Source organism: Aulostomus chinensis, chromosome 11 (assembly GCF_037954235.1).
Source record: "Aulostomus chinensis isolate RoL2024-O1b breed Wild chromosome 11, RoL_Achi_v1.0, whole genome shotgun sequence".
NCBI lineage: Eukaryota > Metazoa > Chordata > Actinopteri > Syngnathiformes > Aulostomidae > Aulostomus > Aulostomus chinensis.
This window is the reverse complement of record NC_141330.1, coordinates 25,349,575-25,374,743: the sequence shown is the minus strand read 5'-3', so window position 1 is coordinate 25,374,743 and position 25,169 is coordinate 25,349,575. Positions and strand designations below refer to the sequence as shown.

General features: G+C 42.8%; 1 protein-coding gene across 23 annotated transcripts in view; it reads left to right on the top strand.

The window, feature by feature from the left end:
- Positions 1-25,169, top strand: part of rims2a (regulating synaptic membrane exocytosis 2a) — a 164,255-nt gene that overhangs the window by 25,359 nt on the left and 113,727 nt on the right. For 21 of the 23 annotated variants that reach the window (XM_086219167.1, XM_086219165.1, XM_086219166.1 and 18 more), the window contains exons 3-7: positions 3,570-3,602; positions 4,465-4,557; positions 9,396-9,606; positions 10,242-10,253; positions 22,021-22,310. In XM_086219167.1, coding sequence (XP_086075293.1) covers positions 3,570-3,602; positions 4,465-4,557; positions 9,396-9,606; positions 10,242-10,253; positions 22,021-22,310 — 639 coding nt within the window. The remainder of the gene's footprint in view (positions 1-3,569; positions 3,603-4,464; positions 4,558-9,395; positions 9,607-10,241; positions 10,254-22,020; positions 22,311-25,169) is intronic. The other 2 variants (XM_086219171.1, XM_086219170.1) reach the window with 2 other exon arrangements.

Sequence of the window (25,169 nt, the reverse complement as noted above, 5' to 3'; positions counted from 1 at the left end):
TTGTGACATTTTACACTCACTCATTTTACTGCCCCGTGTCAAATAATACACTGGGCCTGCAGATGCTCACACACACTCACACGTAAACACACACACACACACACACACACACACACACACACACACACACACACGCACACACACACACACACACACACAAACAAAGTACAGTACAGTACACACGAAGATATAGGCACACAGAGGCATCATCATCATCATCACACACAAACACACACACACACAGTACAGTACACACGAAGATATAGGCACACAGAGGCATCATCATCATCATCATCACACACACACACCACACAAACACACACACACTCACACATACACACACTCTCTCTCTCTCTCTCTCTCTCTCGCTCTCTCTCTCTCTCTCCCCCTCTCTGTCCAGCAGCCATCCAGGCAGGCAGCAGACTCGATCAGATAAATATGAGGCTTGTAACGCGACCACAGAGACGGGGCTGATGGGATCAATAAAGAACGGCTCTGCAGGTCATCGGGAGAACACAGCGAGAGGATAAATATGGACTGGCTCATTGGAAAACAGACCAGCGAGACTGATGGGTACACAGGACTATATCTTCTCTTGTGTGTTCTCTCAGCACTCTGACACAGATCAGACAGATCTCCGGTGTGCTCTACCTCCAGCTAAAGGAGACTATTACTGAGAATAGTTTTACCTGCTGCTTTCTTTTGTGGCTTGAATGGAATCCTCTTATTTTGCACCTTAAAACAGTTCTGAAGTACTGGATAGATGACTTTATGCCATGGCGTAACATATTACTCCCTTTTTTTTGCAAATGGGCTTTCTTTGTTAGGCAGAGATGTTCAGTTGCCATGAATAGAATTTGTATGCAACTTTACTTTCAGGTACTACTACTACGACTACAACTCGTTCTTTCTTGTAACACATGGTCTGAATACTGAGGCAGAAGTTATTTTCAGGGGATGATTATTTTCTAGGTGAATGTAATTCATTTTTTCCCTTGCTTCTCCCTCTTTATGTACTTGAAATCTTTGTAGTGTTGAATTGTTTAACATTTAATTGGCAAAAAAAGCGATGATGAGATGTGTGGGGCTTGAATGTGTAATTCTCAGCTGCTGCCTGTTTGGCTTTAACTGACATGCTCCTAAAGCTGGAGAAAGTGGCTGAACTACAGTGTGTGTGTGTGTGTGTGTGAGATTGCTTGTTCTATTTAGGTTCATTGCTGCTCTACATGACATTTGTACCTCTACTGTAACACCCACCGTTGCTTGAGTTCTGAGCTGTGTCAGTGAATCTTGTAGCGAGTGTATGCCCATTGGTCAGTTAATTGATGTGGCCTAGGAAAGACGCTATAACTGATATAATTACAATCTTTTGGGCTGTGACTTTACATGTTTTGAGTCTATAAAAGTGCAGACAGCGGTAGATTGAATGTGATTTAAGAGAAATAAATGGTTAAAAGAGAACATGAGAACATAGTGCAGATCCATCCATTTTCGATACCACTTATCTGTGAGGGTCGCAGGGGGGTGGGGAGTGGGGGGTTGAGGGGTACACCCTGGACGGGTCCATCGCAGGGCCGCATAGAGCAGATCCATCCATCCATCCATCCATCCATTGTCTTCCGCTTATTCCTGATGTCAAGGGTCGCGGGGGGCGGCTATCCCAGCATCTACGGGTGAGAGGCGGGGTTCACCCTGGACAGGTCGCCAGTCCATCACAGGGCCAACACATAGAGACATACAACCATTCACACCTACGGTCAATTTAGAGTATCAATCAGCCTCGTCCCCAAATTGCATGTCTTTGGACGGTGGGAGGAAGCCGGAGTGCCCGGAGAGAACCCACACAGGCACAGGGAGAACATGCAAACTCCACACAGAGAGATCCTGTGCCCGAGCCGGGACTCGAACCCGGAACCTTCTTGCTGTGAGGCAACAGTGGTGCACACTGATGCTTCACAGTAGGAAGGTCCTGGGTCATTTCTGAGTGAGTTTGCATGTTGTCCCCATGTCTGTGAGGGCTTCCTCTTGGTGCCCCAGTTTCACACACCATCACAAAACGTGCTGTATCCAGCCCATCTCAGCATCATAGAGGACTGGTTAAATGCAGAGGATACTTTTTTTTTTTTTTTGCATTTATACACTTTCAGTGTATAATTCAGTGTTTCAATGCTAAGTGTATAAAGTTTGTATTGCATAATATACCAAAATATTTCAGACCTTATTCAATGTTGACATGTGTCTTGGTGTGTCTTTCTCCCTCATCAATCTACATACGACCACATCTGCGCAGCATGGGGCAGATCATCATTCCCCATGCTTGGCAGGTATATTCAGCAGTGGAGTAGCACACAATGCTGGTGCTGTTGACAGATGCTTGGGTTGCCCCCCCCCCCCCCCCCTACACACACACACACACACACTTTGTCAACTGTCACAGAGGGCTGCTCCTGGTGGACACCTTGGCTGTCATGGATGTGTGGCTTTCAAAGGGTACAATAGAACGTTACTCTCAGATAGGGTGGGTGGGTGCTGGTGGTGGGGCGGCATGGCTCAGAAATAGAGTGGCCGTCTAGCAACCGAAGGGTTGCGTGTTCAGTCCTCACTTCCCCCGGTGACCATGTCCAAGTATCCTTGAGCAAGATACTGAGCCCCTAATTGCTCCTTATGACCCTGCGACAGACTGGTGACCCATACAGGGTGAACCCCACCTCTTACCCAACGTCAGCTGCGATAGGCTCCAGCCCCTCCCTGAATCCCTTAATGGATAAGTGGTATAGAAATGGATGGATGGATGGAACAATACATTTGTCCTTTTCTTTTTATCTGTAGGCCACCTTGAGAAATGGTTGTTTTTTGGGTCATTTCCTCTATCGAAATAGTTCCAACGAAAACTGTACACAATAAAATCTGTGAAATATAACAGGAACATAATGTTGAGAGGATTTGTTGCTCCTAAGCAGTTAAGTATTAAACATCTACAAGGTTAAGGTGAAATCATTGTGCAGAGGACGAGATTGTCCTATTTTATTCCCTAAGATGCATAAAGCTGCAAAAGCTTTGTGTCCTACATTACCCACAATGCAACTGGAAATCTTTCACTCAAAGCCAGTCTTTAATGTAGGCTTTCATCTTTACATTTTTAGCCCTGACTTGCACACATCCGTGTGCCATTCAAGGCAGACCTCCAGGGTCTCTCAGCTGCACTCTTCTGCTCAGTCACTATATTGAACTGGTGATACTCCTGTGAACTGGTGGGCTCATGTTGGTGGGGGCCACCATTCATTGATCCCAACACATTTTTCGGTCATCTTTGAACTCACTCTGAATGTTCTTTTTTCATATCGTCATTCCCACTATTGTCATAGCATTATTATCACCTTCTTGAGACCATCCTCTATAATATCAATGATATTATTCATGTTGTAGTTTAAATTTTATTTATGTCACGCTCATCTTTATTACTATGATTTGTGTCAGTAGTTTGTGTCTCCTAGATTGTTTTTTCATCTCTTTGTGTTCTGTATGCACTGAGCTGTGCACACTTTTTTTTTTTACTTTTTATGTTTTAGGATCAAAGAAGAACCAAAGCCTCAGTCGGCACAGTAAGTAAACTGCATTACCCAGAGTGCTCTAGGCTTTGACACTTCTTCCTGTCACTTGGTGCTGTGTGCTTCATGTGGCTTTCTCCTCTTCGTCTAGGATGAAAACAAAAGTCGTGTCAGTAATGTCATGGAAAGCAGCTGTAGTAGATTGGACTGTGCCATTTTATTTTGATTTCTATAAGCTGTGAGTAGGTAGCATCCACCTGATCCTGACGCTAAACAGCCGACTTCCATGACATCAATGACAGCAGCTTTTCCTTTCTAGCAGCTTTGTTATAGCCAGGCCCCATCCCCCACCCCCCCATGTCCCTGGTCTCCAACTGGCTGCTCATCCTCATCCAGTGTGTCATCTGCACTCTGATTGGCTTGTGCAGCCTCGTACTTCTATCTCAAGTGTGGACGTGAGGCACCTCTGCTACTCGACTGTACTGGAGATGCATTTTGACTAAATCAACTTGTAGGGTAACCCAGTCTGACAACCTGACCCCTACTGTGGCACTAAGCTGGAATACCCTCAGCTGAGCATTTTAATGCAGCTCTCATTTCATTGGCTGTGGAGCTTTCCTGCTTCGTCTTTCCTCCCCTCTACTGTAAGTCTGTCTGTCTTTTCTCTCTATCTTTTCTATTCCTCTGTCCCTCTATCTGCATTTCTGACAGTGTCTGGTTGTCAGTGTTCCACTAACCGCCGCTCTGCCCGTATCCTGGCCTTCTCCTCTCTTCGCTCTGGTTGTAGTGAATGCCCCTGCTATTGTTCAGTTCTTACAAATCTGACCTGCTTCTTAAAATCCCTTTCAGGACAGATTGCTTATCTCCCATGATGACTCATTGCGATGTTACAGTCACACTTTGCTTATTTGAACAGGTGGTTTCCCTTTAGTGGGATCACTGAGCTGGTAAATAACGTTCTGCAGCCCCAGCAAAAGTCCCCAAATGACAAGGAGCCAGAGCCAGACGCGTAAGTAATAGATCAGACCCCTCTTGGTCTCCTCCCAGCAGGCACAAACATGCAGTGGTGACCTCAGCAGCTGGATGGACAGTACCCATTAATGGACCTGGGTGTGTGTTTCAATGTGTTTGTTGAAGCATGCAGCTGATTGTTGGAGATATGTTACCAGGGTTATTCTGGGCAATGACACAAATAGTTTAACATTTCTTATGAGGGTTGATCTTTTCTTAAAACACTTATAATTATAGCTTCTTTGCTAATGTTGAATAACTTTTCATTGTCATCAGTCCTTCTTTTGATAGTCATGAGTTTAGTTTACTTGGAACAGTTTAGTATAGCCAGTACAAAAACACAAGAATCAGTTTTAGTATGCCTCATGCTCATTTCACAATACCACAGACATTTCAATATACCAGTCAGATGAATGCCTGTCTACATGTAAAAGGAAATAAATCCAGCACTGCCTCATGAGTCGGTCAGCGACTGCTGATGCAGTTGACCAACAGAGGTCAGACTGAGTTATTAATGACTTCCAGAAAGATTGTGTACCATAGACCACCTTCTACTTCTGTCCTCTCAAACACACAGATGCTGCTGCAGTGCTGTCAAAATTCACTGTTTAGATATGAAGGCAAAAAGAGCATGAGAGAGAGAGAGAGAGGGAGAGTTCATGTCTGTCTGTGCTGAAGCCTTCTCGTTTTATTCTTACTCAACATTGAGGAACACATTTATGAAGGGAGACAGACAGATTCCACATTGTAGCTGCTAATAACTCATAAAATCATAAAGATCCAACAAATTGAATTCATAAGATTTTTTAGAATGTTTTCACAAAAAAGTGCAATCATAACATGCCAACAACACTGTCTTACCTGTAGCTGCTGCACAAGGTGAAGTGTTCTGGGCTTTGAGTTGATAATGTCAAAACATTGATGTGTTGTTGTTGTTTTTTTAAACAAAATGTCCCAAAGCTAGCGGTTTAGCATTATGTGGTGCATTGCGCGTCAGCCACATCAGGGATTTCTGAAGTGCTGAATATTAATGATTTTTAGCTTATCTACTTCTCAAGATAAACAACTGAATGCGCACAGCAATTTTGGTGTCATTTATTATATAAATATATGGAGCATTTATCCTGTTTTGGCTTCATTTTGTCGGTTTTTACAGCCTCCGATGGAATATGCCTGATAAATGATTTCATGACCTTTATGCCTTTGGGCAGCAGGAAGCTGTTTTAGCAAAAAAAATCACTAAGTGATAATTATGATAAATACCAAACAACAGCTTTAGTAGCTAGCTGTGCTCAAGCTAGTTAATAGAGCAGCAAGCAAGCTAAAGAGACATCTAAAGAAACCAGAGATTGAGTCAATACTGGACTTAACACCAATGAGAAAGCTGGAAACCTGACTGAAAATGAACATTAACCTTGCTCTGTGTTTGCCTGAAATATAAATAGACAGCTCTTCATGCTAACATGTTAGCCACAGCGACTTTGTTAGACCACTATGCCAGAGCTGTTTGGCATTCACCTGCCATCAAGTGGCGAACAAAAAAAGCAATGTAACTTTTGCTTACATGGAAGCACTGGATAACATTGTTAATATTAAGACTTTGCCAGCAATAAAACACCGTTAAAATATTAGATGATTTCCAGTACATCTTGGTAAGGATATTGGCATATGGCATACTTCATACAACAGAAAGACATCAATTTCACACCTTTAAGTTGTTAAGACTTCTGCAACCATCCCTTTTAATAAAAGCTATTAATGTATCTCAAAAAGATTGTTTAATTAGTGCATTGTCATATCCAGGCTCTTAGTACCAATCTGATGTTAAAATGAAAATAGAATAGAGCAAAATTATGCTCAGAAACTCTGAGGCAGAAGTGCAGTCCAGAAGCGTGTAGTTCACCTTGTCTATTGATATGTTGAGTCTGTCATAAGTCCAAGGAAGAGGCTCGTGTTACCGCCGGTGTGTAGCTGCTCTTGTGCAGCCCAGAGGTAAGAGAGCTCCGATACACTAGCATGGGACAGGACAATAAGCAGCGTATGATTACTCATCAGCTAGTGTCACCTACATCTGACCGTGTTTGACCGTAGATGTAAACCCGGTGGAATGGGTGCCGTGCACCAGCTGCCTGCTGCCTTTCAGCTCCCCTCCAATCTTTGTTTTCTCTCTGCTTTTCCTAGTAACTCAAATGCATTATAGTCACTTTTTGCGTACTCATATCTTTACTCCTGTGCTCTTCCCTTTTTCTGTCCACTTTTAAATTTCTTACCTATAAATACTGCCATTTTTCCCCCCTGGTTTTATGACCTTTATTTCACCCCCTAAGAGGCGAGTGAGTGGTAGGGATCTTGAAAGAAAGGAAGAGAAGCTCCTCTTAGTGACCTCGTCTGTCGATACGGCAGTGGCCTTTCTTTCACGTAGCGTCCCACAATCGAATTTATGTCTCACTAACATTTGAGTGCAAGATTAAGCGAGAATAAAAACAAGATTGTGTGAAGTCTTGATCCTCAGTGGCCGTGGCTTTACGTCTTGTATCGCAGTCTTCATCACTCTGTTATCAGTCCCTCTGTCAGCAAATAAGATTTGGTGGGTTCTGTTAAACAAGGCGTCATTCTAATCTCGGCTTGGTTAACACACAAAAGCTTTGACACAATTATCCCTTTAATCCCTTAGTGGGTGCAACGAGGGGCATGCCACTACTGGTTGTCTCTCATGTTTCTGCACACACACACACAAACACACACACATACACACACGTGCGCATTGTTAGTGTTCAGGTGGTGTGTGTGGCCATCATATTTGGGCTCTAAAGGGCTGGTTGTGGGTAAAGGAAGCGCGTTTATCTCAAACACAGAGCTGTATGTGGTAAAAGGATAGTGCTGCTCAATAATTCACAAGTGCTAATGAATGTTGCAGGGGATATGCGGGGCGAAACCAATTCTAATTGGCATATTATGAAGTCAGCCTAGTGTTTAGTTTCCAAGGAGACGCTCAATTGACATGTGTCATACAAAATGCATGTGAAGAGTCCATGTAGGTTTTTTCAGTAGCCTCCCAGGACCTGTCAGGAGTTCAGGATCTACTGGATCCCATGTAATATATCAGTAGAAGACCATGTGCAGGACAGGAACATCACCATGATGCACGTTGCTTCCACAGATACTTCCAGCTTAGCGGGGTCACTGTGTGACCACCAGGGATTCTCTCATATGACAGAGGCACAGTTATTCTGTTCTTAGGTGTTTCCTTAGAAATAGCGGGAGAACAAACAATATAACATAGAAGATGTAAAAAAGTAAAACAAACATGCAGACGAAGACACAACAGAGTCGCAGTGATGTGTGTGATGACGTGCTTGGCTCAATGAGTACAGTTTCAACCTGAGTAGGAAATAGTGCTTCTAGTGATATAATAATGATAATAAATATGTACTTTGCCATAATACTAACGTAACAGTATGAGGTTCACTTATATATACTGATCAGATATAATGATTAGATTATTGCCACCATTAAATAAGGATGATAATAACTGCCGTGTCCATAGAGGGAGGAAGAACAGGGCCAGCCCAGCCCTCAGGCACCCACTCCCAGGGACCCCAGCAATTCAGAGCCAGAACCCCACTACTGGCAAGGCATTTCAGCAGTGTGGTACAAATATTCATATACATATATATATATATATATATATATATATATATATATATATATATATATATATATATATATATATATATATATATATATATATATATGTATATATATATATATATATATATATGTATATATATATATATATATATATATATATGTATATGTTGAATTTCATTCAGTTAATGAATTCATTTATCATTTATTTATGAATTGCTTTGATGATAATGAGTGTCTTTTCTAAATCGTGACCTGGGGTGTTGTTTGTCTCACCTTACGACCGTCCTGATATAGAAACACAGGTGCAAATGATTCATTAAACGCAAGGGGAACCTGAGAAAGTGGAATTAAGTGATGCTCTTAAACTTGCAAAGCAAATGTGATACTCGCTCCCCTGTTTTAGAGGTGGGGCTGTATTAAAAGGGGAGCTTCTGAGGTCAAGGTATCTGCTTTTCCTGTCAAAAACTCACACACGAGACATTATATTGGTTGGTCAGTTGGGAGTAGGAGCTTATTGTGGTCATGTGAGTGTGGTAGCAATGGCTAGAATAGTTCAGGTGGACATGTATGACCTGACTCAGACGTACATGTTAGTGTTGCAGGATTTGGTGAAAAGGTCATATTGAGATTAATGCAATTTGCGAAATAATTAATTAATGGTATCATGAGTCTGCTTGCTTGGTTATTAGAAAAAATGCACACAAATTACTGACAAATTAGAAATGTGGATTCATAAACTCAAACATTCAAAAATTAGTGCAGGGCTGTTTTTAAAATCACGTTTCTCTTGGGTTAAGTACTAGCAATAATGAATATCTTTTACAAAACACAGCCATTTCTGCCAAACTTTGCAGTATTGTTTAAGAATAGTGAAAATAATTCTTTTTGTTTATTTGGTGTTTTGTAATTCATAATGGATAACTGACATTGTGATTTAATTTATTGTGCAGCACTAATTCATGTTTTTTTGTCTGCTTGTCCTACCTGAAACATTCCTGGTTTATCTCTTATTTCATTGCTAGCTGCTCAAAAAGGAATAAAATGAACACAAATCAGTGTGTAGTGATTACTGAAAACTTTCCGACCCTTTTGGAGAAAATAAGATCCAATTCTAATTGGCATACATGATCATTTTTGGTCACTAAACCTGCTTTTCCTTATATGTGTCTTCCCTTCTGGCCACAGGAAGTTGCACCAGCAGTTTGAATCGTATAAGGACCAGGTTAAGAAGATGGGGGAAGAGTCAAAACAGACTCAGGACCAGAAAAGCGAAGCCCCGACCTGCGGGATATGCCACAAAACCAAGTTTGCCGATGGCTGTGGCCACCTCTGTTCATATTGCCAAACGAAATTCTGTGCTCGGTGCGGAGGACGAGTGTCTCTGCGGTCAAATAAGGTAAGAGTGGCTTGCATGCTTGGAACGATTTATAAGGACACACACATACAGATGTCCCACCCTCAGGCAAATTTCTCCCTGCACAACTATTTGAAATCCAAGGTTATAAAACATTGCGGTGAAATCATAATCTGGGAATAAAGCCAGCAGAGTGACTCGTGGCAACTCATGTTTTCAGATGATCAACATGGAGTCCAGCTAGAGACTGTCTGCCTGTTTCTGTTGTAGTTGTCTTCTCTCTCAACACCTGATGTGTTGATTTACAGCTAATTCATGTTCACCAGAACTTACAGTTGTCCTGTTTCACCACTGGAGGGAACTCTTCCTCCTTTTATTCCCCACAAAGGAAGCTGGGTTTTTTTTTTTTGTATGTGGTACTCCAGGGCCTACCTACCTATCCTCTGTAAAATCCCCCAAACAGACTAAGCCAAAGCTTTTAGTATTAGACCGCTTACATTTGATCATGAGCTTTAGCGTTTTTATGCAATGCCATCCAATCCTTTGCTGTTAGAGAATGTGACAGTGCTTCCAGGACCTACTAATGCCACTCACGATCTCTCTCTCTCTCCCTATCTCCCCCCCTCTATCTCCCTCTTTCTTTCTGCTGCATTCCTGCTCTCATGGAATTGCAACAGGAGGACAAAGTGGTTAGCAAATCCTTTTCTGCATTTCTTGGAACTGTGTCTTAACACATGCATTGGTCATGATATGCTGTGATATGTGCATATACACATACAGCAGCCAGCACTAACTCTTAAACAAGCAAGAACAATGACTGTTCATGTCTGTGAGTTTACCAGGGAGGTCATGCTGAAATAATGAGCTCAATCAAGACAGTTATCACTGGTTTTACAAACGGGACTCTCTAAAATTACAATGACAAACTGAGTTACTAAAGGCAGCTAGGATTGGAGTAACACTTTAGTGTGAAACTTCTCCCCCTTCTGGCAGTCTGAGTCATTACAAAAACACTGTTGATGCTGTCCCACACGATCTCGCCCTCCTCCAGGAGGGCTTTCTTGAAATGTTCCTATGAAAATTCTCAACTTACGAAAAGAAATACATTCAACCTCTTTATTATTCATCACTTCCTGCTGCTGTCTGCGTTACTCCTGACTCTTCCCCCTTTATGTTGCTTAGTATTTACTTGAGAATTTACAGGGAGATTCTGGCTAATCGATCGGATTATATTTATATCTATAGCCAATATTCAGTTCAGTGATTTGAAGTAATATGGGACCAGCAGATCCCAAAGGTAAAGTGATGGACACAGCAGTAACATGACATCCACGTCTGCCGTCAGTCCCATCTCTTCTTTCAGCGAGGTTAAGCTTCTCCAGTTGTTACACGTGTTTGTGCTCTGTAACTGTAATCCTCGCTCTGAGGTGCTTTTTATCTTAAGCATCCATGGCAGAAACTTTTCTCAGATTCTTCTGAGTACATTCAGTCAAGGATCAAGGAATTGGTTGTATTTTCCTGAATAAATACATCAAGACAATGAAGCAGTTATATTTTAATCTCTGCTTTTTTAGAGGAGGTGTGTTTGGCTGGACCAGCACTGCAAATTAGTCAAAAGTATTTTTTTTTTAATCTTATTCTGAAGTTTATCACTTTTCTATGCTGGCTTTGCCAGGGCAGTGCCTGAGTCTATATATGAAGCACAGTCATGTAAAGGCTTGTAGCTGTGGCATATGCAACTTTCAGGGGCTATTTTCATTTTTGTCTAATGTTGATATTGTTTCTAATAAAAGTATGATTTTACATGCTGGTGTAGTATTAGAAATAAAACCCCCCTGTTGTGAAAGTACATAATCAGGAGTTGGTGTAAACAGCTCTGCGTCGTACTGTCCTTCAGTCCAGACTCTCCTTTCAGCATAAATGTGGGAATGTATCCATATAGATAATCATTTAAATTCTTTTTACACTATTAATCCGTTTAACTGAGTATTGATAATCCATCAATATGAAATACCCAAACAAAGCTCTCCCATGGCTAACTGGAGGACTCAGAAAGGGGAAGCTGTATGCCTGAGCGCAGGACTGAATCCCTTTGGGGTCATCATTAACTAACCAATAGGGCTGCAACTAACGACTATTTTGATAGTCGACTAGTCACCGACTATTGAAACGATTAGTCGACTAATCGGATAATTATTATTTTTTTCTTAAATTTAGCATGAAGTTGATTTAATTATGTGGCAAATGATAATAAACACAAGAAAGATGGGTACAATGAAAAATACACCTTTTATTGAACATAATGCGGATTCGAACAAAAATTAAATAAAAATGTCCTGTCTAAAACCAATTAGGGACAGTGGTCAGACTGCATGCATTTGATTTAAAATACGTTTGTCAGGCACTGGCATAACGCTCAAGCTCTCTTTTATAGCGAAAATACGCGTATAAAATGTACAATGTATGTCATAAAAACCGTATTGGCTTGAATGTTACTTGAATCTCACTGAGGCGAGTCAGACTCCGCTTCGTTCCACTGCCTGACGGGCTTCTTGAAATGTTCCTGCATCACCGAGGTACTGCCATGACACCAAGGTCTGCTTTGCAAACTTTGCTAGTAGTCTTTTTATTCGCCGTATCCAGGCTAAAATGCTCCCAAACTTTAGAAGTTTTGGTACGTGTACCTGATGTTGACGCCGCCATTTCTGCATGTTACCGCTCAGAGACAGAGACGCTACTGCGTGTGAGCGACTCTCGGCAGAGATTATAATGAAATGAGATGCCTCACTCTGTTGGAAAAACGCGTCTGGCGACAACAGTAGTTCTATTAATGATTTTTGTCGACAACGTCGACTAATCGTTGCAGCCCTGCTAACCAACACATAGCAACACTGCAGCATTGCAGCGCTGTAGCATTGGGGTTGCTTGATTTCCCATAATTGTCTCTGCTCTAACCTGTGTGGGTTTCACCACTGAGAGCCAAAGAGTAACTAAATGGTCCTTATGCCCCACTGGAGGAAAGTCCATACCAGCAAACTCTGGGACAGTCCTCTGTCCTGCTGCTCCCCCCAATTACCAAGACCCCGACTGTACAGGCTGCTATTGTTACCCTGTGGATAATAGCTGAGAGATCAGTTACCATGTTGTACAGATGGTGTTGAGTAATAACAGTGGCAGCTGGTTGGCGCTGGATAGTTGGAGCATTGGCCGACGTGCCACTTTCACCTGGTGGTGGCCCGGCCTGGTGGCCCTCAAAGTCACTTTTCCGTGGACTGCCGATGTTGATGTTAAATATTGATGTAACTTTGGTCAAAATAGAATGAATCAGTTGTTGTGTTTACTGAAAAACAGAAAGATGTCGAGGCAAATTTTAGATTTCGACACAAGGGATTACTTTTGATTCCACAACCTCTGAGCTAAAGAGGGCATTGAGCAAAAACTGTTCCAAATTGTTACTGACGTTGCCACACTTTTCTGACAATAGCAAAACAAACTGAGGGATTAGAAACTCATGATGTGGTGGGGCCTGGCAGAACGGCTGTGACAACGCAGGTTAGTTACAGTCAGATGTGTTGTAGTTATTAAAATGTGCGCTGGCTGGTGTTTGTGAATGATAACTGTGCGTAACTGCATTTACATTTTTTTTTTCTACCTGGGCACGGTCACCGCAGTAGAACCACGGAAATCGTGGCCGCTTCACTGTGAACACTTTGAGATAGAGTGATGGTGAAAGTGCATTAGTCAGAAGGTTGTTTTGGGGGTTCTGACTGTTATTTCATGCTAATTGCTCTTGATTTGACTGTACAGGCAAGACATTGTGAGTTAGCATCCAGCCCTTAACCCACTGGGACTATTGTGATGCTGCTGTTTGTTTATATGATCATGCTTCTGGTTACAGATGGACTGAAGCTTTGATTACTCTGCCGGAACATACTCTGGTATGGCCGAGCATCTTGTCTGAAAGCTTGTGTGTCAGTGAAAGAGTGGCGGTGGTGAAACGGGTCCTTTTTTTCCATCCGTCTTCTCTTTCTCTCTCTCACAGATGGTGACAGCAGTGGCGAGAGAGATCTTGTTCTGTGTGAAAATGCCATCGAATATTTACACGTCTCTATGTCTGCAGCAGCTAGCAGAGCTCTGGTACACGACAACGTGATACAGAGAGACTGAGTGTTTAGCAGCTTGTAAATAGGTTTGGAATGATGGATGTGCCCGAAGTCTGAGGGCGTCCTCCAACCATCATTGAGTTGAGTCTATTGCAGTCATTTTCGGGGGATAGAAATATATAAAACCTTTGATAGAGATCGACTGAGTGTCACGGCGTTCCCTGCTCATGGTGGTGGAGCTCCCCACCGTCCCCTGATGCTTCATCTGCTGTGGCTTTGAAAGGGCCTGAGGAATCAACCGTCTCCAGGCAGGAAGTCCTTTTGTGATTGAAGCCACTTTTGAGGATGTCACATGAGCGTCTTGGCCCTTCAAAGTGGAGGACTTGAGTATTTAGGCTAATTTTAGTGAACTGCTCAGTGTTGTGATGGGTTGTTCCTGATGCAGCAACCGTGTCATTTTAGGTTTGGTTCATACATTTTTTGAAAGCATTTGATGAACAGCAGGGCAAAAACAACTCTTTTTACATTGAAACTGGACATTTCAAAGTATTTTTCAGTCTAAATGTTTAAAATAGAGGCAGTTATTACCTAGCAGCACTGAATGGATTCGCATCATTTGAAGGCAGCATGAGGACATTCGATTACGGAAGGAAATACTAGCAACCCCGTCATCATTGTGTTCTCAGTTTCCCTTCACCATTAATTTTGAGAACAAAAAAACGGTTGTAACCATGGATGCGTCTCAAGCATCTGGACAGCTGTCAGCTGCATGTTGCTGTCATATCTGTCCAGAGAATGTGCACAATTGGTGTTAGTACATGCTGTTGCAGCATATATCCTTTGCATCTTCAAAACACTGATTTTCCCGTGAAAAGAACTGTGATTTTAAGTAGTAAGGTGAGGTAGGCCCCTTTGGCCTACTTAGTACTGCACCACAGTTCGGAGGGAATATGAATATGTAACGGCCAGTATGTAGAATTTAGTACAGAACATATGATAGTATTTAAATAAATTGTTTTCTGATGTGACAAATTAAATTGAGGTGTGCTTGTATTTGCAGAATTCATGTCCTGAATGCTTTTCAGAAGACAAACTTGGGAGTTTAATTTCACAAGTCTGTTGAACAGGTTCATGTGAGATTCAAGAACCAAAAGCACCGTCATATATGCGCTTATTAGCATGAGTACCAAAGAGAGGGAAGAAAAGCATTCCCACTGAACTCGAACGCAGCATAGTTCCCACTTGCCATTGTTGGCTCCGTGACTTCATCGCCCTTCAGTCGTTCTCACAACATAAGGAGCAAACGCGCGATGATGGCGCTGACGGGAACTGAGATTTGCATTTTATTGGGGCTGGAGATGTGGTCACGGCGCACCCTGAGTGGGAAATGACGAAGCGTGCTTGTTAAGGGTGCCAGCCGGTCTGTACCCTGCGTAAGCGCGTCTCCCCGTCTGGCTATTGGATTGCAGGAGCGCAGCCGGGACGCGCCGCATATGTAACGAGCGCTCACCAACTGAGCGGCGGCAGCGCTCGGGACTCTGGTGGATGAAGTCATAACAGCGGTGGGAAACAGAACGGGGTCTGACGCGGCATCGCTCGGTTTTGTGACTGACGTTGATTCCGCTGGAGTGTTTGCGCGGTGACATGGATCCAGTGTAAATGAAACATTCCTGTCAAGGACTTGGATTCTGTCGGGCCGCTGATTTGTTGACAGAGACGAGAGCAGATCGGATGTGGGTACTTGAGTCCCCGGTGTAACCTTCACGGTGCTTTCAGCTGCTGCCGTCCGACAGGCAGCCTGTTGTCTGGAGCTGTCCGCGGTGCTGAAGGTCGGAGCCCGCGCTGCAGACAACCGAGGACTTAAACAGGCGGATCGTTCTGCACTGGCACAGTGTTTTCCCTCGGCGGCACCATGGGTAAGCTCAGTGTGTCTGCACCGTGTTTTCCACCGGTCACATCTGTGACTACAGGATTTCAGCGCTCTCCGGTAGCCTCATATTTTCACCAGAAACCCGTCTCCATATGCAGTTTTCTATTGAAGATGGACCTGGTTTAATATTATAATGCAGTCATTCAGTTTGGCCTCATCGAACACAACCCCTTTCCCTCCCCCTTCCCTACTCAACACACACCTTTATTTAGGTGTGTTAGAGGCTGTAGAGGTGCTGGTCTGGCAGACATCTGCCATTTAAATGTGAAATAATGTGGTTTGTACAGTCTCTCTCTCTCTCTCTCTCTCTCTCTCTCTCTCTCTCTCTCTCTCGCTCTCTCTCTCTCTTTCTCCTGTCCCTGAGCTTCAAACAGAGGAATGGAACATAAATATTCATCAAGTCTATTATTATTACTGGCTGGCACACTAAAATTAGAAGCTCATTAAAATGTAATTCACCACGTGCAGCCAGTGTTAGAGCATGTGAATGTAGCGGCTCTACTTTCATTGTCATTGGCTCAATAATGAATCACAACAAAATGGCCTGTAAACTTTTTGTCCCGTAATTAAAGATAAAAACCTTGATGTTCTTATTTTTCTGTGTTCCCTTTTCAATAATGCATTTATGTTAATAATATACAGGAACACATACTCACAGTGTTGCTCTTTAAAGTAACAGTTAACGACACACTCACCTGCCTTAGTATACATTATTCATTGCCCTATGCATGCACTGTGAGGTAATTGCAGCTCATCCTTCTCATGCCCCCCCCCCCCCCCCCCCCCCCAGCTGTGAAGAGTGTATTATCCTTTTTGATGTCTGTAGCCTCAGCTGGACCCAGGCCAGACTGCGATGTTCCGAGGAACACTCCTCTCCCCGAACACCGAGTCTTTAATGAGAGGTTCAGTTTGCGTCAGCTCAGGTGAAGGAGAGCTACAGCGAGGCAATATGATACCTGTGACAGTTCATTGGCCGAGTGTCCGTCCCATCAATAGTGCCATCTCTAGTTCAGTTCTTTTCTGAGATGTTGCTTTGAATTCATTAACAGCAAACGGAGAGAGGGAGACTGAGATGAATTAATGGTATTGAACCAGGGAGTCCATCTATGCAACCAGCGCTGGCTCGTGCTCATCTCTCAAATGAAATTAATGCGGCAATGATGATAATCGCTACATAGACCCTTTAAATATTTTTAACAGCCCTTTATTAAATTAGTTGGATCTTTTTGGCAAATATGGTATATACTCTGTCATGAATGAATGAATGAAAATCTAGGGTGGTGTAGACCTCTGCCAAGGCCAACAGCCCACTCTTATTAAATCTGCAAATCAAACCATAAAGACCTGAATTAAATGTGTTAAAGGAATATTCTTGAAATTTAAAGTAAATATTCAATGAAAATGTAAATAAAACCCCACCAATATAAAAAAACAAACACATACATGTCACAGTGCCAAAGGAAGAGAAGAAAATTCAAACTAAATCAAATCTGCTGCTTCAGCCCCAAAATTAGATCAGGGCTTTGTATTCTCAGGCTCCACCCATTCACCAAGTTTCATGAAAATGTATAGCTTTTCCTGCAGATAGAAAGACAGCCTCCTCAGCGGCGGCCATGAATGAATCTAAAAGTGCTATTGATTTCATTTCACACTGGATGTGGCCGTCTGTCTGGGCACACAGATATGCCTGGAAGGATCCTGCTGATTCACTCTCCAGCCTCGCTTCAGTCATGTTGTAGTGCAGTTTAACGGCCACAAGAGAGAGCTCAGCAGTTTCACTGCACAGCTACCTGGTGTGTGTGTGTGTGTGTGTGTGTGTGTGTGTGTGTGTGTGTGTGTGTGTGTGTGTGTGTGTGTGTGTGTGTGACTCCCCGGGAGAAATTTTGAATGCCCCCCCCCCCCCCATGTAAAGTACATTGCTGGAGGGTGCACGCACACACACACGCACACACAGACACATATACTGTATATATGTGTTACAGGATTACTCACTGCAAAATTATTAAGATACTTTCAGAACCTAATCACGGCATCCTGAGGACTTATGGCACACATCAGTTTCGAATAGCAACATGATTTCAGGGAGCGATTGGCTGGTGTATTATTCTGCAGGCCTGAAGATGACATACATTTTGGGGAAGATTATGTTTGCTGGCATGACTGAAAACACTGTGAAACTCTGAACAGCCGTCTGAGGAGAAAGTATTAGAAAGGAAATTATTTATTGATCCCATGGCACCGGGTGTTTGTTTCCCTTTATTCAGTGCCTCAGTAAACAGCCTATAGCACATTTAATAGAGTATATATCATCTGCCATGGTAGCGCAAGGTTTTTAGCTTTCTATTTTTAGCTGCAGGTTCAATGACTATGAAATGTGCAAACAGAGAAGGAAATGGCCCAGCCTGAGGGCTGCAGCCCCATACCCCCTGCCTGCACTCAGCCGTGAAGAGTTAAGCTGAAGGGAAGTGTGTGCGTTTGTGCCTGTGCGTGTGTATTTGGAGAGTCCTGAGAATGGCTGCAGTAAAAGTGAACATACCTCTGGCAATAACAGCTGCTTGTGTGTGTGTGTGTGTGTGTGTGTGTGTGTGTGTGTGTGTGTGTGTGTGTGTGTGTGTGCATACATGCATCTGTTGTGGAATCATTGAGGGGTATCTTAGAACTTTTCCTGGACAGTCTGGTGCTTTTCTGATTGTCCACCAATGAGAACAAGTGTCCCAGTTGAAACTAAATATTTCTGTTGCTGCCACTTTGGCACTCCAGTGTCGGGATGCAACATTTTTTAATTTTGCCTTCAGTTTGGGTTCTAGTCTCAGGACTGCATATGAACGTGGCTGTTGCTGCACAGAGAACCTCTCTATGAGTGGATAAAACTCCCTGCCCTCTGAAGCCTGTGCTGCTCTTTCACATCAGTTTAATGGCCACAGAAATTAATTGTCATTAATCACAAGATCTTGTCATATTTTTGGAAACACTTTCCTTACTTAAGCATTCATTTATAATCATTCAATAATATCCACCCAAGTACAAATTAAATCAAGGCCTTTTGTGCTCACACTGTATTTTCTGGATCAATGCACATTTTGTTGGCATGTTTTTTTTCCGACGAATATTGTAGAGGGGTATCCACCGATTACATAAAAGAATTTGACATGTGCAATCCCACTGCTGCGATCATAGTTAACAGAGTATCCTAGGAATGAGTCCTACTGTAAACCCTCTAGAAAGTTAACATTGTAGAGCATCTGGTTCAATGGACCATCGTGGTTCGCAGCCACTAACTATGTTTGAAAGGGTCATTTTGTAGGTGTCAGCCGACATTTCAAATATATTCAATTTATTCTGTTAGAGCTAGTCACACAGAGAGAATTTAAATGTATTGGATGAGGCTGGGAATCATCCTTTTCATAGACCTTTTTATTTGATAAGAGAAAATGATAAGCATATCCTTAGAGAAGCTGAATATCTTTTTCTTTTTTTTTTGGACACTTTTCATACTTTTGGACTTTTCCTGTCTGCATGGCAGTTTTTTTTTTTTTTACCTGAAAGATAAAAATCAACATAGACTTTGTGTTCACACTCATACTGTATATGTGTGAGTTTTCACATCATGTGCTAAGGGTTATATGTGGCTGATTAGTAGGAAAACAGGCCTGGGTAGCTGCAGGGTTTTAGCTGATGACTAATGGTTCACTGAAGAGCTCTCACTATGACCCCTGTTAAAGAGGCAGTCATGGCCTCACTGGCTTCACTCCTCTGGGACATGTAAAGAGCAATTTGTAGCCTCCCTGCTTCTATTGTGTGTCAGCACAGTTATAGCCCATCTGTAACATTGATAGCCGGTCATAAATGCCTTGTGTGTCAATATCACATAGGCGGCTACATGATGCTTGTGGTGCAAGTGTTCAGCTTTTCTTGCTCGCGATCGGAAATGTAACCGAAATAATTCATCGATAGCTGCTTTGTAGCCAGCCACGCCCGTGTGTGTCAGTCTGACATACAGCAGAAGCTTCCTCTTTCTGTTTTCCCACAACCTTAATGTCACAACACAGGAGCTGCTGGTTAAAATTAAAAAAAAAAAGATTTGTTTTTAGGTTCTAAGGTCTTAGGAGGATTTAAGCAGAGCTACATCTTATGGCTATAGCAGCAACTAACAGGTCTCAAAGTCATGCTTTCCATCCTCAAGAGGAAATATCTGGAGGGTTACATTTCTATCATGCTGCCAAGTCAAAGTATCGGCTTCCAAATTTAGTTACTTTATGCTGTTTTCCTTCATTGAAACTCAACGTTTTTCATCTCTGTCTCAAACTCATTCCTTAGTGTAACACTGGGCAAATCGCGTGAGTGTTTTTGATGTATGTGTTTGAGTCAGGGGTCTTTGAGGGTCCTCCATAATAGCTTAACTTTATTCAAAGCCTAAAAGGAGCCTAAACGCCCCCCAAAATTAATGTGACCAAAAGCTAAGTAAAAGAATTATAACTAAATTATGCTAATGATTCTTTGTGGATTCGTGTTTATCCAGGTCACCTCCTGAAATGATGCTTGGATCTTCTTTAACTCGTGAAACCACATCACCAGCTATACCACTAGCTCCCACTCACGATGTCACTACCTTTACAGCAAACTAACAGCCTTTGTTGTAGCTTATTGATAACAATACCGACGTCCAAAATCTATGAAAACAGCATAATCAAGATAAATGGGTACAGACGATCATTTCACTAATACTCTGGTTGTGTCTTACTTTTAAGGTGGCACACTTTAGCCCCTCCCTCAAAGCCCATGGCTGTGTTTGCACCAAAAGAGAAAAGAAAATTGCTTTGTTTATACTAATATTATTATTTAATCTACTCATTTTTATTTTTGTGTCAGTGTCAATGTATTGATTTGAATGAGGAGGGTGATGATGTCTGCCTGTGTCCAGCAGCCCTGCCACCCAGCACGCTGGGCTTGTTTCTGCTGTGTTGTGAGTGTCTGATTGTCTGGCTTCACCAGGAGGATGCACGAAAGTTGGAAGTTCATGAATCCCTTCTGTGAGGGCACCTTGCCCTGATCCACCAGTAACTCACTCCCTCAGTGACAAGGACGTGTTCTCTCACTGACCTGACCATGAGGACAATGATTGGTGTGACGACTCCAACAGCCCCACCCCTGGTTGGATAACTCTTACTCCATCCAGACAACAGAAGTCTTATTTTGATTTGCGTCCCAGCGTAAAGGTCCCCACGCATCATATAATCATACTCTGCTGCGTCCCTGTTGCTTGAGGTCAGTGGTGATTGAGGCTGTTGCTACAGTTCCAGCCTTTGAACTGCTCAGCTTGTGATTGCACAGACCACCATCGTTGTAATGAGTTTACTTAATCTAGGCACACCAGATCAGTCCGTTTTTATTTGATTCGAGGCTTACTAAAAATCCTGCCTGCTATAGACCAGCTGATGGTGGGAGAGACGGCATTCAGTAATAACAGTAATGCCCTGACTCAGCACTGGGCCTGTGGAGACAGGGAGGGGGGTGGGGGAATGCAATAGCTGTTGGCCACCCTACTGGCTGACTGGTCTGTCAATCATTTAGAAAGACACACTTATATATGACTTCAGTTGCTTGCAGTTATCTGGACCAGATATCACTCATTCCACAACATGCTAGCGTGAGATACAAGGTTGAGCTTTACTGTAGTTTGTCTGTGCGTGTGTGTGCGTGCGTGTGTGTGTGTGTGTGTGTGTGTGTATGAGTGACTGTGTAGTGATCAGGGCCGCTGTCTGCTCCTGGATTTATGAGGCTAATGTGGTGAGCTGGCTGCTAGGGCTGCAGTGTACAGCAGATAAAGGCACGACATCACATAGCAGTAAAAGCCTCCCTCTCCTCAGTCCTTGTAGTGCAAAACAGAAGAAAAACATTGCTATTTTTTTGCATTTATCACAACAAAGTGCTTTGATTGTTGTCATATTACTGCCTCTATGTACAATACCTTCATTAAGATCTCTGCAATCAACGTTCACAAGGGTTCAGTTGTAATTTGTGGACCATAAAAGTGTTTAATAGTAATAGAATCAATTTAACAAAAAGGAAAATGATCTTATGTGCGTCATGGAGACTAAGAACGACAGAGGACTCACAGACTCTAAATGCAGAAATAACGAAATGAACAGTTTCAGCGATATCGAAGGCTGCTGCATGTGTATTCCATTATTCACCTCATCAACATCAATTGTCAGCACCAGTCACTGTGGGATGAAAACCTCAAGCCATTTCAAACATAATCAGTCAGACCTTGTTACTGAAACGTTTGGCTTTAAAAAGATTTTCACCCATCAGCGGCGATATGCCACACAGACACAGTCCATCACAGATCATCATAGATGAGACACAACAACTGTCCGTCACCATTTCCGACCATTAACACCTCCTTTCTCTCCCCTGCAGGTTATGTGGGTATGCAACTTGTGCCGAAAACAACAAGAAATCCTCACCAAATCGGGGGCGTGGTTCTACGGCTCGGGGCCTGGTCAAGTGCGGGGTGTGTTTGAGGGCGGCCCACAAGGGAAGAAGGCCAAACTGCAGGACCCGTCCCTGTACCCCTACCAGGGCGCCTCAGGGGACTTGACACCAGCGTCAGAGAGAAGCAGGCCACACGGTGGGCTCCTGCCTAGACAGGCGTCCCTTGACAACGGTTCACTGAGGTACTCGGGACTCGGTGACACGCTAATAGACAGGTCAGTTCTGCGTGTGTGAAACTGATGGGAGCCTCTGCCAGAGACTTTGCTGAGTGTGTGTTATTTGGTACGAGAAAGCTTCAGAAGCACTCACATATGATGCTGCTCAATGATGGTGCCTGGCTGGAGCGCCACAGAAACATAGCCTGTACATGAAGCCTACGCAGCCTGTAACACACACACACACACACACACGCACACACACACACACACACACACACACACACACACACACACACACACACGCACACACACACACACACACACACACACACACACACACACACAGACAAACACATCCATGCACATGCGCGCTCACACACATACACAAACGAGCGCAGCTAAGACAAGGATGGGGCGTAAACAATTGAAGGGTGTTTTCTCGAATGTATTCTCCTTCTTTGAGACAAGCTTTCACTTAATTAATGTCTCTTTTGACACTGTAGAAAAGTTCACACTTTACAAGTCGTCAAGATGAAGCATTATTATGATGTTTTTAGTGTGATAAAACAAGATCAGACCTAATTACATTGCAGAACACTGTGTTCCATGTGTCAGTTGCACTAAGTGCCCCCTCTGAGTGGAACACTCTCAGATGCTGACAACACAGACATGCTGTGCTTGTGAGTGCCGTATCCGGTTTCTTGTTCCTTGATACTGGTGTCAAGTAAGGTAGTTTACTTTGATGTCCACATGGGGGCTCCTTCCACTTTCCTCTCTTGATAAATGCTTGCATGAATGCATCTCCACAGGAAATATGAAAGAAGAGAGACTTCAGAAAATGTTTCCTTTCCTCATTTCTGTCTGCTCCTCTTCAAGTAACCTGAGGGATACCTTGGTGTTCAGTGAGACACTTTTACTGTATGTGGACATTCTTCAGAATGTGTTTGATCCCTTGAGGGGTAAAGGGAGGAGACAAGGATCATACTAATAGTGGATGCTGAAATTTAGGTCTGTGGTAAACAAAATTTATGATGTCATGTTTTCTAAGCTAATCTTCACAAAATGAAAACCACTTCTATGATTTTTGAACCATCAGAAGCAAAAAACTAACCTCGTGCTGTGAACGTCTACAGCGTGGATGCATGACATCTTTTCGCCACATCCAAGCTCTGTGCTTCCTCTGTGTTCAGCGTGATGATTTTCAACCTCGAAACTCTGATTTAGCCACTTAGAAGAAGGGTGATCAGACAGTGATCAGACACATAGAAACCTAAAAAATGAATAGAATTAGAAAATCTTAGACTGGTGTTAACCAAAGACTTGGACCAACTTGAGTTGGACATGAAGGGAAGTGGACGTTCAGCACTGCTAACTTATGACCAGGTTGTAGGACTCAATCCTGTACCTCTTGATACCTGCCCACTAACTGACACTTGGTTTTAGAGGTTAGCATAGCACGTAGTCTCCGTGCTTCCACGGTGTTATGACGCTATTGAACAGCAGTGATATGTCCACATTCTCTAAATCATGGGTGTTCAACAGGGGGTCTGTGACCCCTAGGGTGTCCCCAGATGTACTGTAAGTCAATTGCTTTATAACGCTTGGATTTTTGATATATCTGGAAGTACGCCGACATAAATCTATAATGTTTACATGTTTAAAATTAAAACATGTATATTTGAATTTGTTGATAATTACAATTTTAATGGTTTAGTATCCACAATGACAAAGTATATTATATGGTACTGGCACTGTAGGCCGCCCAGCAAGTTATCGTATTGTAGGCCCAGTTTAGTATGCAACACAGTTAAATACAGTTCATCTGATAGGGGTCCCTGCTGTCTCTCTATCAGCTAGAGTGTCCTTGGCCTGAAAAACATTAAAGACCCCGGCGCTTAATAAATATTGTAACTCCAAAAAGAACATATATTGTATTTCTCCTGTTTTAGAAAACATTCCCCTGCTGATGTCACAGCAATATGACGACACAGACACTGAGATACATGAACAGTATTTTTACAGCAACTGTGTACTTGCCGTTTCAGTTGATTTGTGCTTGATATGAATATAAATAAGGCCATGAATATATTCAAAGACTTGCTGTACAAACAGCAGGTTGCTGCGAGCATCCGTGTTTTCCTGATGCTCTAGATTTTGACTGGAAATTGTGAATACTGACTCGTAATGATTTCCTCCTTCCCTGCAGTGGATTGCAGCATCACATCCACTTTTATTCTCCATCTGAATCCACAATTAACACTATAAATGATCATCTGTGCCCCTTCAAAGTGATGCAGGATATCAGTAGTTGGAATCTCATTGCAGCTGGAGAACACAATCCATCTTGCCTAAGTGACGTGCTGTTTTAAGGTGGCGTGACTGGATGGATGATCAGACTGCTCCCAGTATTCAGTCAGCCGGTCACTTTGTGTTCCAGGACAGGTACTCGTCACTATTTCTTAACTGATTTCATTTTGTTAAAGGTGGAGATCATCCCAGTGAGTTATTCTTACTTTGGTGTTACCTACAGTAGCAATGACACAACAGGAAACTTGATGCCTGAAAACGTTCGGGATAATGCTGATGATGCACAGAGGGTTCAAAAATAGAACTCCCAGTGCAGAAGCACCATACCCCACTTTCATTAATCTCTAAGAATGTTTAAATTGACTCCTGGATCTGTTCTGTTGAGCAAATTAGGGGGAAAAGCTGACAGTCTCCTTATAAGGAGAAAGGTGTCTAATTTATCTGGCTCTCAGAGGTGTCATCTGAAGGAAAACAAAGGTATGCTGGGAGAGTTGCAGCGTTGGGTGAGGCTGATGAAACAATAGCATGAGACTAACGTGGGACTGGAAATTCTTCAGATTCTACACGCTTAACCTGCTCATTTGGAATCATCCTGCCAACGACGTTAGA